We start from the raw sequence: 15543 nt of genomic DNA, 5'->3' as shown, positions 1-15543 counted from the left end.
TGTCAAAACTAATTATATATACATCTAAGCACTCAAAAGAAGAAGAAGCAATTTTATGTGAGATGCCAAATGCCCAGGATGATTTGATGTATACCACCGCAGATGTTGAAGCCAGAAAGTGTGAGTTTGAATACAAGATGTGACTTTGGGAAAGATACTTATCTCACTGAGATTCAGATTCTTCATTTATAAATACAATAACAATATATATTTATTTTATTATACATAAGTAATACGTATTTTCTATTATTGTTATTAGTATTATTGCTATTATTTTTTATTTTTATTTTTATTATTAGAAACTTCTGATGCAATTTCCAAAGAAATTAGTATAGGGAACTGGGAAATATTTAAATGACAAAACATTCAGATCACAATCTTAAGACTGAAGAAAATGATATATAAAGAAGAAATATGACAATAGCTCACTATGAAAAACTATGTGAAATTGAAATTTCAGTTCTCTGCTTGAGGCAGAGAATGAGATTTACATGCTCATGCCTGGAGACAATTTGTATAATGGAATTGATTATATAAGATATTCGATGACAGGGACTTCCCTGGAGGCCCAGTGGAACATAAAATTTCCTGCCCTAGCTCCTGGGACTGTAAATATGATAATATATCACATCTATGTTAAATTACATGTCATAAGGGATTTCAAAAATTTAATTAAGGTTATTAATCAGTTGACTTTGAGTTATATTTGAACTCTACGTAATCCCATAAACTGTTTAAAAACAAAGAATTTTTCCTGGCTGGTAACAGAAGAGGAAGTTACAGAAATTCAGAGTACATTCAGGAAGAATTAAATGCACCATTGCTGGCTTTGAAGACAGAGGGGCCACATGCAAGAAATTCTAGGAGCTCAGAGTGACCCCCAGCTGACAGCAAGCAATTACTGCTTGCTGTCAATTACTTTCTCCCCCTCTTTCAGCTCTTGCAAAAGAAAAAAAATACTTTAAAGAAACTAACCTACATATCAGAGTATGATTCCCTGATGTCAGATTTCCCTTTCCTCCAGCTTAAATGAGACTGGGTCTATGGGAAAGGGAGACAGAGGGCTTAATGGAAGATGAAGAAGAAACATTATTGTAACAGGTGTGATAGAGAAGATCACTTGAAGTGTGAGCTTGTAAGGAGATTCTTAAACACTAGCACTAAGGAATGGCACAGAAGAAAACTGAGGTGACACGGTCTCTTTTTATGCAGACTAGCCCACCTCCATTAACCTATCACATTTACTGAAATTTAACAGTTCTAAAGTAGTGTAAGCCTTCCTATAGGAAGGGTTAAAAGAGACAAGTGTTTGTGAGGGTGTGGAGAAAAGGGAACCCTCTTGCACTGTTGGTGGGAGTATAAATTGATACAGCCAGTATGGAGAACAGTATAGAGGTTCCTCAAAAAACTAAAAATAGAATTACCATATGATCCAGCAATCCCACTACTGAGCATATACCCTGAGAAAACCATAATTCAAAAAGACACATGCACCCCAATGTTCATTGCAGCACTATTTACAATAGCCAGGTCATGGAGGCAACCTAAATGCCCATCGACAGACGAATGGATAAAGAAGATGTGGTACATATATACAATGGAATATTACTCAGCCATAAAAAGGAACGAAATTGGGTCATTTGTTGAGACGTGGATGGATCTAGAGACTGTCATACAGAGTGAAGTAAGTCAAGAAGAGAAAAACAAATATCGTATATTAACCCGTATATGTGGGACCTAGAAAAATGGTACTGAACAACCAGTTTGCAGGGCAGAAAATGAGACACAGATGTAGAGAACAAACGTATGGACACCAAGGGGGGAAAACCGTGGTGGGGTGGGGATGGTGGTGTGCTGAGTTGGGCAATTGGGATTGACATGTATACACTGATGTGTATAAAATTGATGACTAATAAGAACCTGCAGTATAAAAAAACAAACAAACAGAACAACTAATACTAAACTTTCTTTGGGTTATTTGTATGGAAATATGTTAATATAAATGTTTCAGACATTACATGAAATTTCTAAAAATCTTATATGTTCTGGTATAATGTTATAAGTCATAATTCTAGTTATTACTTTAAGAGGTATATCTCAGAAATAACTAAATTTCCTTGTCAATTGCATTATTATGAACTTTCATCAAATCTTTAACTGTGGTCATTTTTAAGTCTTTTGTCATTTACAGACAGTTCTTGGTGTACTCTGATGCTTTCGCAAAAATGTTCCTATAAAAGGGTTTCATCTTCAAGGAATTCGTGGAAAAGACTCTGACAAGTACAGGTTTCTGGTAACTGACTATACTGCTGAACTGAATGAAGAAGCATTTTCAGAACTCTAATGGAAAACTGATGAATTCATAAAAGTGCTAACAAAAGATCAAGATGAAAAAAAAATTAGTTACATGGGAATGAGTGAACTGATGAGGATGATTATAATTTTTGTGACTTTCTGTTTGAAAAAAAAAAATCCCACAAGGACTCAGAGGCAAAAAATATACAAATCAGTTTTCACTGCAAAGTAAAGGAGCTGTTACAGTGGAGGATTACTGGACTGAATGTCAATATTATGACATAGTATGAGTGTGTTTCGTGTTTGGTAATTGCAATCATTGCTGCTTTTGTTGTGGTCATCCATTTACAATGCTTGGTGTCAGTTTATTTATCTCTTGTAAAAATAAAATACAATGTGTGTGTGTGAAAAAAAAAAAAAAAAAAAAAAACAGTCCCCAGGCTCATCGAGGTTACATCCTTCATGTTCCTACCAGGGCATAATAGAAGTAGAGACAAATGATAAACAATTAAACTTGATATGCAAATTAGATAGTAATAAGTCCTATCAAGAAAAATAAGACAGGTTAAGGATGATAGGAAAGCTGGTGGTTATTATTTTATTATGGTAGTAAGGAAAGGTCATCTTTTGCCAAGATCTCTGCTATCTTGAAAAGAAGGGGAGTGGGAAATACAGGAGTGGGAAAAACAAGGAAACCAGTTAGGAGAACATCATAATAATCTGGTCAACAGATGCTTGTGTTTCAGGCCAGGAGGGTAGCAGTGAAGGTTTTAGGAAGTTTTTAGATTCTGCATGTATTTTGAAGGTACAACTAACAAGATCTGCTGATGTTTTGATTTAGGAGAGCAAAAAAATAGAGCAATCGAGGATACCTCTAGGGTTTTAGACTAGACCAATCAGAGTGAAATGACAGACAGAAAATGATAAATACCATGTGCTTTCACTTATATGTGGAATCTAAAACAAAACAAACAAACAAAAAAACAAAATCAAGTTCATGGATATAGTGAACAGATTGGCAGTTGCCTGAGGCTGGGGGTGAGGAGTAGGCAAAAGGGGTCGAGGGGGTAAAAAGGTACAAATTTCCAGTTATAAAATGAATTAGCCCCGGGGGTGAAATGATAACTACAGTTAATAATACTGTATTTCATATTTGAAAGTAGCTAGGAGAGTGGATCTTGAAAGTTCTCATCCCAAGAAAAAAAAATGTATAATTATGTATGGTCACAGATATTAACCAGACGTATTGCAGTGATCATTTTGCAATATATACCAATGTCGAATTATTACATTGTACACCTGAAACTAAACTAATAGAATGTTATGCCAGTTATTCCTCAATTTTTTTAGAGAATCATATGTATTTATGTGTACACGTATTTATGTATAAAATAGCCTTGAGCAATCAGACCATGGTTGCCATTTACTGAGATAGGAATGACTGTGGGGGAACCAGAATTGCAGGGAAATACAGGAATCCTGTTCTGGACATTTTAAATGAAGTTTCCTTTCAAAATTCCTGATAGATTTCATCAATATGGCAACGTAGTTTATTCCCGACTCCAGCCTCCCTCACAAGAAGACCAGCTAGCACCTCTCCATAGACAAGACACCACTGTGTGAATCTCAGAACCCAAAGGTGAGGCTGAAGTACCTCCACCGCCGCAACAGAGACCAAGAAGGACCCATTTAGATGGGTAAGATAAGGAGTTTAACTTTGACTGCATCACCCCTCCCCTAGACCACCACACTGCTGCACTGAGAGGGTCTGTCTTCCTGGGTACAGTTTCTCCAGTAGGAAAAAGAGAACACAAGGCAGACATCCAGCTTCCCCAGCACTGCAGGACACTTCCCAGAAGGCCCACTCAGGTTTCTCCTCATGGAGATCACTGTGTGAAACTGCAGAGCCCAACCACTGGGGATCAGATAGAGACAAAGAAGAGGGGTGGGACTTACAGCAACCAGCAGTCAGCTCTTGGAGAACCAAGTTCCTGCTTGCAATGGCCCCCAAGCAGAGATCCCAGCCAATGGCCCTGCCCATCTGCAGAGCCAAGCCAGTGGGCCTGTCTCACCAGGGAGCTCAGTTGGCAGTTCTGCCTTATTCAGATACCCAGCCAATGGATAAAACCAACTGTGGAGCTCATTCTATGACCCTTCCTGGGAAGGTGAGCAAATTCCCAGTTCCACCCAACTGCACCGCATAGTCTCCAGTCATCCCTCTCGGAAGTGAAGCTACAGACACCCAGCAGCCGTGGAGCACATCCTGTGGCCTGCCCAGGCAGGGAGCCAAGCCAGCAGCCCTGCACAACAGTTGATTACAGCCTCTGACCTGGCATAACCAGGGAGTCGGAACAGTCACCCTGAGCAGCCTCAGAGCTCAGCCTACATTACCACCTAACCATCGAGCCCAGCCTACAGCCCCACCCAGCAGCAGAGTCCAGCAAAGGAGCCTACCTGACTGCTAAACACAACCTGCAGCTTTGACCAGGCAGGGAAACAGCAATGACCCCGCCCAATCACAGATCATAGCCTGCATCTCCACCCACCCAGACAGCGACCTCACATGACCACAGAGCATAGTCTCCAGCCCCACCCAACTTCAGGGAATATCCTGCAGCCCCCACCTAGATACAGAGCACAGCCACCGGCACCATCCAATTGGGGAGTACAGCCTGAGGCCACACCTGACCAGGAGCTATTGGATGGTATATTCCAAAATATTGAAAGAAAGAAAACATCTTAAAAAAGAATACCATACCCAGCCAAGGTGTCTTTCAGAAATGAAGAAGAGATAAAGACTTTACCAAATGAACAAAAACTGAGGGAGTTCATCACTACTAGGGATGTCTTACAAGAAATGCTAAAAGGGACTTCCCTGGTGGCACCGTGGTTTAGAATCTGCCTGCCAATGCAGGGGACACGGGTTCCATCCCTGGTCCGGGAAGATCCCACATGTCGTGGAGCGACTAAGCCCTTGCGCTACATCTACTGAGCCTGCACTCTAGAGCCACAAGCCACAACTACTGAGCCCGCGTGCTGCAACTACTGAAGCCCACGCACCTAGAGCCTGTACTCCGCAACAAGAGAAGCCACCGCAATGAGAAGCCAGCTCACCGCAACGAAGAGTAGCCCCCGCTCACAACTAGAGAAAGCCTGCATGCAGTAATGAAGACCCAAAGCAGCCAAAAATAAATAAACAAATAAATTTTTTAAAAAAAGAAATGTTAAAAGGCATTATTCAAGCTGAAATGAAAGGATGCTGTTTAACATAATAAAAACATATGAGTGTGTTTGAATGTCATTGATAAAGGTAAATGTAGTCCAAGTCAGTTTCTATAATAGTCTAACTGTGGTACGTAAATCAATTACAAGTCTAGTTTAAAAGGGTTTTTTTTTAGTACAAAAATAACCCTGACCTCACGATAGTTAGAAGAGCTGGTTAGTGAGAGATGAGATGTAATAGTAGTCAACCACAGACCTATCAGGGTACTTGGCACAGGAGCAATCTTGCCCCGATCCAGAACAATAGCTACAAGTTTGCAGAAGTAAACACTGAAGTGCTATAGACCTGCGTATCCAATATGGTAGCCGCCAGCCACATGTAGCTATTTAAAATTAAGTCAGTTAAAATTAAATAAAATTAAAAATTCAATTCTTCCGTCGTGCTAAGCATATTTCAAACGCTAATTAGCCACATGGCTAGGCACTACCATGTATTAGCATAGATTTAGAACATTTCCATCATCACTGATAGTTCTCATGGCAACACTGATCTAGACCACAGCTGCTTCAGAAAACAGAATGTTTTCCGAGAATATATGTGTAACCAAATGCCTGAAAATAAGTCCCAATCCTTATATCCATTCTCTTCTTCCTCTTTGAGAACAGAACAGAACCCTGATTTTAGTTAAAAACAATTCTACACAGAATAAAAGATTATAGGGACTTCCCCGGTTGTACAGTGGTTAAGAATCCGCCTGCCAGTGCAGGGGACACAGGTTCAAGCCCTGGTCTGGGAAGATCCCACATGCCGCGGAGCACCTAAGCCCTTGCGCCACAACTACTGAGCCTGTGCTCTAGAGCCCGCGTGCCACAACTACTGAAGCCCGCGTGCCTAGAGTCCGTGCTCCGCAACAAGAGAAGCCACCGCAATGAGAAGCCCACGCACCACACCGAAGAGTAACCCCCACTCACCGCAACTAGAGAAAGCCAGCGCGCAGCAACGAAGACCCAACACAGACAAACTAAAATAAAATAAATTTAAAATAAATTTAAAATAAATTTAAAATAAATAATAAAAATTAAAATAAGATTATAGTTTCCAGACTCCCTTGCAATTAAGGGTTGCCATGTGATTAATTTCAATAAACTAAGATGAAAGCAAAATTGCTGTGTGGCACTTTTGGAAAATCTCCTAAAAAAGAAAATGATCAGTTTATTCTCCCCCGCCCACTGCCCCCACCCCCGTCATCCCTTTACTGCCTCTTGGAATATAGATGAAATGCTAGAGTGGTATTGTCCAATATGACATGCACTAGTCATATGTAGTGTTTAAATTTAAACTTATTTAAATAAAATTTAAAATTCAGTTCCTTGGCCTCAGTAGTCACATTTCAACTGCTCATTAGCAGTTAGATTATATCATCTAACTATCATATTAGATAGCACAGAGGACATCTCCAGCATAGCATGAGTCCTACTGGGCAGCACAGGTCTGGAGTATTAGCAGTCCCTTGAGGTCATACATAGGTTGAAGCTACATGCTGAAGATGACAGAGTCTCAATTTCTGATAATACTGTTGGACTTCCACAATCGTGCTGGATTTTCTCCCTCTGTACTCCTGTAGTTCTATCTCTTAAGTTGCCCTTATTTTCTGTTGTAAGTAGTCAAACCTATACCAAAAAGAATACAAATAATAAATGGGGGGAAATTGTATACGCAAAGTAGTTTGCATCATGCTACCAAATTTCCTTTAGTGAGATTATTTTATATTTATTTTCTAAAAAATACATTTTTTAATGCTGTGACTGAATCAACAATTGAGAACTAACTACATGACCTTCGGCAATAAGTGGTATAATTAGACTGTTGCATCAGTGAATTTAGTAGGCATTCGTGAACTTTACAACACTCTCTGTCTCTTAAAACAATGGGAAAAATGCTTTCCTTTGCTTCCTGTGTTTTTCCAGTGAGACCAGAACAAAGCGAGTAATTAGTTCTCAATAGACTCACCAAGTCTCAACTCTCAGTAGGTGAGGTAATCCCTGAGAATTATGACAATTCATTTGGAGTAGATATTATCTGCCCATGCAGTATTCAATGACTCAGAGTTCACTGATGATGTTCTTTCTGTAGCTCTCAGTGAGGAACCTAAAGATGCACGTGAGTAAGAGGCTCCTGTCACAGCCTGCATCTTACAGTCCTAGCAACACATCAAGACAAAGGGAGGGTAACTCCACTAAATTTAGTTCTGGATCAAACGCTTTCAAATATACATTAACTAAATATAGGAGCATTCGGCATAAAAGACGAATGGGGAGGCCATGTGACAGTCAACATCCACTTAACAAATATTTATTGAGCACATATGATGTGCCAGGTACTGTGCTAGGCACTCTAAAGCAATTAATTTTATATATACAATAGATAACCAATAAGGACCTACTGTATAGCACAAGGAACTCTACTCAATGCTTTGTAATGACCTATATGGGAAAAAAATCTAAAAAAAAGAGCGGACATATGTATATGTATAACTGATTCACTTTGCTGTTCAGCAGAAAGTAACACAACAATATAAATTAACTATACTCCAATACTTTTTTTTTTTTTTTTTTTGGTTATTAGTTGCGGCAGGCAAGAGCTTCATTGAGGCATGCGGCCTCTTCGTTGTGGTGCACGGGCTTCTCTCTAGTTGTGGCATGCAGGTTTTCTCTCTCTAGTTGTGGTGTGTGGGCTCCAGGGCGCACGGGCTCTGTAGTTGTGGCACGCAGGCTTAGTTGTCCCGCGGCATGTGGGATCTTAGTTCCCGGACCAGGGATCAAAACCATGTCCCTGCATTGGAAGGCAGATTCTTTACCACTGGACCACCAGGGAAGTCCCCGAAAAAATTTTTTTAATTAAAAAAAAAAGCAATTAAGCAACAGAGAATGTTTATCCCAAAGAAGCTTCAAAACAAAAGGACTGAACTGTCTTCAAATGCTTGAAAGCTTTTTGGGGTGCAATCAAGGCTTATTCAAAGTAGCTCCCCAAGAAAGAAAGAAGACCAATATGAGAAGAGGCATAATAATGATGATGGTGGCTAATATTTATTGGTCCATGGTACAACTCTATATCATGTTCTTTTCTAAAAGCTTTATGTGTATATTATCTTATATAATATTCAGAATAATCTTATGAAGTTCATACCATTGATAATCTTATTGTATTTGTGCAAAAACAGGTGTTCAGAGAAGTTGGGTAGCTTGGGTCTTGGACTGTGGCTAAGAGGATATTGAAACAGCCTGATGAATTTCAGAGCCTGAGCTCTTCAGAGTTTAACAGGAAGAGAAGTGCTCCTCACCATGAAAGTGTTCAGAAGGAATTAGTAAGAATTGATGTAGAGAGGATTTTACATGGGTCTAAAAGTTTCTATATTCAACAAGCACATATAAACTACCAATTACATGCACAATATTTAGAGCCACAAAAAAGAAGAAGGGGTAGTGGGTAGTCCTGCCCTTGAGAGCTTACAGTTTAAAAGAGAGAAACACATATAAAATAATATAATCAAAGTCATAAGGGCAATGATAAATGCATGTAAAAATAAACATGGACAGGAGACACAAATTCAGCCCAAGGAGGAGGGAGGTCAGAAAAGGCTTCATAAGGGAGATGACTTTAACCTAGTTCTTAAAGGATGCATAAGAGTTTGCCATATGGAAAATGGTAGTAAAGTCATTCCAGACAAAAGAAGTGGCATTTTCTCAGAGATTATTAATGGTCATCCATGGCCATGATTAGTGGGGACAACAAGGGAAGTGGGGAAGATTTCCTGGTGCCTTTAAAACCACTATTCACCTACATGCTCAATCAGCACCTGAGGAGAAAGGGAAAAGCCCTTAAGGTCTGTAGCATACTATGATGCTCCACGGCTCTGCAAGGAAGCTGCCTGCATTATTTCCCCTGATCCTCAAGGAATGCTGGAAGGATGGAGGGCAAATGCAAAGCCAGTCTGTGTAATCCTGAAGCCAACAGGGGCAAATTTTATGATATTCTCTAAATTGTCCACAATGATAAGAGTCAGTTGGGTGAAAGGAGTTTCTGAGAGATGAAACAGTAATGTCGACACAGTCTGTCTCATCCTACTTCACCAAGAAACAGTAATAGGCATGACAAGAAATGGACCTGGCCTGATCAGTTAGAATAAAGCACAGAGTATGGCATAGAAACATACTTGGACGTTACTTACCACCCATTCATTCTTCAAGTTATGCCTAACAAGAATTTCCTACATTCTATATTTATTTACTATAGATAAAGCTTTGTTAAAATGTTTGACTTGACCTTTCCCTATTGATAGCTAGAATCTATGACCTTTTGTTTTTTTTAATTTATTGATGGTAGACATTGTGAGAGAAGATTTAAGGACTATCTTTTGTGCCAACATGTCACAAGAACTGAAATTGCTCCAGGGACTTTTCTGGTACTTGTGATCAGATGGTCTATGGTACAAGATGCCAAAACAACCAGAAGAATAGAAAAATCCCTGGATGCAATTTTCAAAGACACACTTACCCACGTCGAAAGAGTAGATCAGATTGTTACCCTCCTCCCCAAATATCCCATGATAATTCCTCTATTTTGTTTCCTTTTTTAATGAAATGTTGGTTGTTATTGCTAGGGAGGTTGAATGAAGAGGGGAGCATGAAGAAGGAAGGAGGAAAAAAAAGTAAGGAAAGAAAGAAGGGAGGCAGGGAGGGATGAAGAAAAGGAGGAAGGAAGGAGATCATAAGAATAAGTGATTTAACCTCTAAAACACTTGTCAAAATGTTCTCCTTTTCATTTTCACTTAGCTTAAGTCTTAATATTTCCTAATCTCATGATATTGTTGGATATCATGAAACCAATCTGACCTCTGTCCTTTGATCATTACACCAGATTAGTGGGGAGTCTTTGGTTACTAAGGAGAATCACAGTAGCAGTAACATTAAGTCTTTACATTTATTTCTGCCATTCTTGAATGTCCCACTAAAATTAAAATCCATTTCAAGAACAGAGAGTAATCAGACACACTTTTTAAAATCACTTTTCCATTTTCACTCCACCCCTGAGTTCTCCTTTTTGCCCCACAACCTCCTCATAGCGATTTTCACCTCTGCATTTCTGAGTGTGTAGATGATGGGGTTCAGCATGGGGGTGACCACTGTGTAGAACAGAGCCACCAGTTTTTCCTCAGTGAAGGTGGAGGAGGGTCGCATGTAGAAGAAGATGGCAGGTCCAAAGAACAACATGACCACCGTGATGTGAGAAGCACAGGTGGAGAGGGCTTTGCGTCTTCCCTCTGCTGAACGGTTCCTCAAGTTGACCAGAATGACAATGTAGGAGGTCACCAAGATGAGGAAGGAGCACAGAGCAATTAAGCCACTATTGACCAACACAATAACCCCCTCCACAGAGGTGTCAGTGCAGGCAATCTTGAATAATGGCTGGAGATCACAGAAGTAGTGGTCAATCACATTGGGACCACAGAAGGGCAATTGGATGGTGATGAGAATCTGAATTATGGAATGAAAAAAGCCCCCAAGCCAGGAACCAGCCACTAATACATGACACAGTTGACGATTCATAATGTTAATATAATGAAGGGGTTTGCAGATGGCCACAGAGCGGTCATAAGCCATCACCACAAGCAAGAGGATCTCAGTGACCCCAAAGAAGTGAAAGAAGAATATCTGAGCCAGACAACCCTCCAGTGAGATGGTTTTAATCTTGGTAAGTAAGTCCGTGATGAATTTAGGGACAATAGTAGAGGAATAGCTGATTTCCACGAGGGACAAGTAGCTAAGGAAGAAGTACATGGGGGAATGCAGACCCTTACTGGCTTTGACCGTCAGAACAATGAGGCCGTTGCCTACCACGGTGGCCAAGTACACGGGAAGAAACACCACAAAGCACATTCTCTGCACCTCTGGATCCTCGAAAAGACCAGTGAAAATTAACTCAGTTACATTATTTTTACTCACCATGGATTCCACTCAAAGAAGATGGATCTAAGAGAAGAGACCTGTGACAAAACAAACACAATTATAACACCAATCCTTCATGTTTACTTAGCACTTGCCTGTTGATAGAACTCTTTCACACATAATATCTGACTGGTTTATTTATTTATTTGTTTGCTAATATAGTAAATGTTTATTCATTCAGTGCTCAGTATCCCACTCTATGATTCAATCTACCTCACAAAAATTCTATGATCCCCATATTACAAGTGAGAAAACTGAAGCTCAGAGAAGTTGTGAATTAGCGAAGCTGTCCAGTAAGAAATGGATTCAGAACAAGAACCAGATCATTTTATTCCAACTAGTATGTTGTTTCAAGGAAACCACACTGAAAATATAATTACCATCTTCAACATTAATAATCATCTATAGATATTAATGACTAACCATTATCCCATTCTCACCATGCCTTTATGTTAGAAATTCTCAAGTGAACTTCTGCTCCTGAATCTCTCGTTTTCTCCTTTTATTCCCCAGAAATGCCAGTCCCATTGATATTTCTCCCTTTCTAAGGAATGTCATCCATATTTTCTTGTCTGAACTAGACAAGCTTCTGAATTATTTCAGGCCTTATGGTTCCACTCAATCCCACAGCTTCATGAATTTTTACACACATTTTTTGAAATTTCTGACATCTGAGACCAAAGTGAAAATCTGGAAGCTGTTGAGAACACAGCTCACTATCAAACGTAGTTCAAATATAATATATGGGGATTCACCAGCTTGCTCGTTTCTGTCTTCCAGTTTTCCTGCCATTGACAAACCTTTTTGTCAGAAGGAGGTAAGGGTTTATTTTAATTCAATGCTTTGACCAAATGTTTTATTAAGTACCTACCGTGTGCCTAGGGGATTCAGGACATATGAAAGAAGAAAGATGGCTCTCACTCTCAGGAAGCTTGCAATTTCAAACAATTAAATCACACATTTAAAAAACGAGGCAGAGAAAACTCTCAAGATTTTCTCTGCTTTTAAAACGACTTTGAAAGATCTCTTCTTCCTCTTATGATTCCTTCTTCCTCTTGTGCATCCATGGTGAAATAGATTAATTACTTCCCCCCCAATTTTTCTCTTAATGAGAATTTGAAGACATACACAAGGTGAAAATATGCTGAGAGATTCCTCAGTAAGTTATCTGGCTAAAACTGGAGAAGAAACGGGACGTTGAAAGGCATTTAAAAAAAGGGGCGACCTCCTCCCAGGATGGGCTCAGCAGCCACCATCTTGCGAGCTTGGCTTGCTTTCCCCATTTGAGAAAAATCTTGGAGCTCGATTTCTGTCAACTCCATCTCCAAAAGTATCTGGCTGTCCACAAGTCTGCTGCTGAAAATTTTTTCTTGCTAGTATTTTTCAACTTTTATGTTTGGGAGGACCTTCAAGATGGCGGAGGAGTAAGACATGTAGATCACCTTCATCCCCACAGATACATCAGAAATACATCTATATGTGGAACAACTCCTACAGAACACCTACTGAACGATGGCAGAAGATCTCAGACTTCCCAAAAAGCAAGAAACTCCCCACATACCTGGGTAGGGCAAAAGAAAAAAAGAAAAAACAGAGACAAAAGAATAGGGACAGGACTTGCACCTCTGGGAGGGATCTGTGAAGGAGGGAAACTTTCCTAGGGAAAGACACTAGGAAGTCCCTTCATTGGCGGAGACTGGAGGTGGGCGGGGGGGGAAGCATCGGAGCCATGGAGGAGAGCACAGCAATAGGGGTGCAGAGGGCAAAGCAGGTAGATTCCTGCACAGAGGATTGGGGCCGACCAGCACTCACCAGCCTGAGAGGCTTGTCTGCTCACCCGCCAGGGCGGGTTGGGGCTGGGAGCTGAAGCTTGGGCTTCGGAGATCAGATCCCAGGGAGAGGACTGGGGTTGGCTGCGTGAACACAGCCTGAAGGGGGCTAGTGTGCTACAGCTAGCTGGGAGGGACTCTGGGAAAAAGTCTGGACCTGCCTAAGAGGCAAGAGAGACCATTGTTTTGGAGTGCGTGAGGAGAGGAGATTCAGAGCACCGCCTAAATGAGCTTCAGAGACAGGCGTGAGCCGTGGCTATCAGAGCAGACACCAGAGACACAGGCATGAAACACTAATGCTGCTGCTGCAGCCACCAAGAAGCCTGTGTGCAAGCACAGGTCACTACCCATACCTCCCCTCCTGGGAACCTGTGCAGCCCGCCACGGCCAGGGTCCCGTGATGCAGGGACAACTTCCCTGGGAGAACACACGGCACACCTCAGGCTGTTGCAATGTTACACCGGCCTCTGCCTCCACAGGCTCGCTCCGCATTCCATGCCCCTCCCTCTCTCTGGCCTGGGTGAGCCAGAGCCCCCTAATCAGCTGCTCCTTTAACCCCCTCCTGCCTGGGCGAAAAACAGACAGCAGAGGGTGACCTACATGCAGAGGTGGAGCCAAATCCAAAGCTGAACCACAGGAGCTGTGTGAACAAAGAAGAGAAAGGGAAATTTCTGCATGCAGCCACAGGATCTGCGGATTAAATCTCCACAATCAACATGATGTATGCTACATCTCTGGAATACCTGAATAGACAACAAATCATTCAAAAATTGAGGTGGTGGACTTTGGGAGCAACTGTAGACTTGGGATTTCCTGTATGCGACTAACCAGTTTCTAATTTTTATATTTATCTTAGTTTAGTTTTTAGTGCTTGTTATCATTGGTGGATTTGTTTATTGATTTGGTTGCTCTCTTCTTTTTTTTTAAATTACTTTTTAAAGTTTTTTATTTTAATAATATTTTTTAATTTTTTATTTTAATAACATTATTTTTTTTATTCTACTTTTCCCTTTCTTTCCTTCTTTTTTTTCTCCCTTTTCTTCTGAGCCATGTGGCTGACAGGGTCTTGGTGTTCCAGCAGGGTGTCATGCCTGAGCCTCTGAGGTGGGAGAGCCGAGTTCAGGACATTAGACCACCAGAGACCTCCTGGCCCCATGTAATATAAATTGGCGAGAGTTCTCCCAGATATCTCTGTCTCAACGCTAAGACCCAGCTCCACTCAACAACCAGCAAGCTCCAGTGCTGCACACCCCATGCCAAACAACTAGAAAGACAGGAACACAACCCTACCCATTAGTAGAGAGGTTGCCCAAAATCATACTAAGTTCACAGACACCCCAAAACACAATGCGGTCCTGCCCACCAGAAAGACAATATCCAGCCTTATCCAACAGAACACAGGAACCAGTCACCTCCACTAGGAAGCCTACACAACCCACTGAACCAACCACACCCACTGGGGGTAGACACGAAAAACAACAGGAACTATGAACCTGCAGTCTGTGCAAAAGAGACCCCAAACACAGTAAGTTAAGCAAAATGAGAAGACAGAGAAATGCGCAGCAGATAAAGGAGCAAAGTAAAAGCCCACCGGACCCAACAAATGAAGAGGAAAGAGGCAGTCTACCTGAAAAAGAATTCAGAGTAATGATAGTAAAGATGATCCAAAATCTTAGAAATAGAATGGAGAAAATACAAGAAACGTTTAAAAAGGACCTAGAAGAACTAAAGAGCAAACAAACAGTGATGAACAGCATAATATATGAAATTAAAAATTCTCTAAAAGGAATCAATAGCAGAATAACTGAGGCAGAAGAACGGATAAGTGACCTGGAAGATAAAATAGTGGAAATAACTACTGCAGAGCAGAATAAAGAAAAAAAGAATGAAAAGAATTGAGGACAGTCTCAGAGACTTCTGGGACAACATTAAACGCACCAAGATTCGAATTATAGGGGTCCCAGAAGAAGAAGAGGAAAAGAAAGGGACTGAGAACATATTTGAAGAGATTATAGCTGAAAACTTCCTTATTATGGGAAAGGAAAGAGTCAATCAAGTCCAGGAAGCACAGAGAGTCCCATACAGGATAAATCCAAGTAGAAACACACCAAGACATATAGTAATCAAACTATCAAAAATTAAATAAAAGAAAAAATATTGAAAGCAACAAGGGAAAAGCAACAAATAACAT

At 40.7% G+C, this 15543-nt stretch overlaps 1 protein-coding gene across 1 annotated transcript; it reads right to left on the bottom strand.

Annotated features, from left to right (window-relative positions):
• Positions 1–922: 922 nt before the first annotated feature.
• LOC309668477 (olfactory receptor 4B1) lies at positions 923–15308 on the bottom strand. Its single transcript, XM_082478362.1, has one exon. It carries the CDS (start codon positions 11521–11523, stop codon positions 10594–10596), a length of 930 nt encoding a protein of 309 aa, XP_082334488.1. The 5' UTR covers positions 11524–15308; the 3' UTR covers positions 923–10593.
• Positions 15309–15543: the final 235 nt, after the last annotated feature.

Source organism: Balaenoptera physalus (assembly GCF_965194825.1).
Source record: "Balaenoptera physalus genome assembly, chromosome: 10".
Taxonomy (NCBI): domain Eukaryota; kingdom Metazoa; phylum Chordata; class Mammalia; order Artiodactyla; family Balaenopteridae; genus Balaenoptera; species Balaenoptera physalus.
This window is presented reverse-complemented; position numbering and strand designations above follow the sequence as displayed.

What these genes read in the sequence shown, in the direction of transcription:
- LOC309668477 (XM_082478362.1), bottom strand. Translation starts at nt 11,523, where the DNA reads ATGGTGAGTAAAAATAATGTAACTGAGTTAATTTTCACTGGTCTTTTC.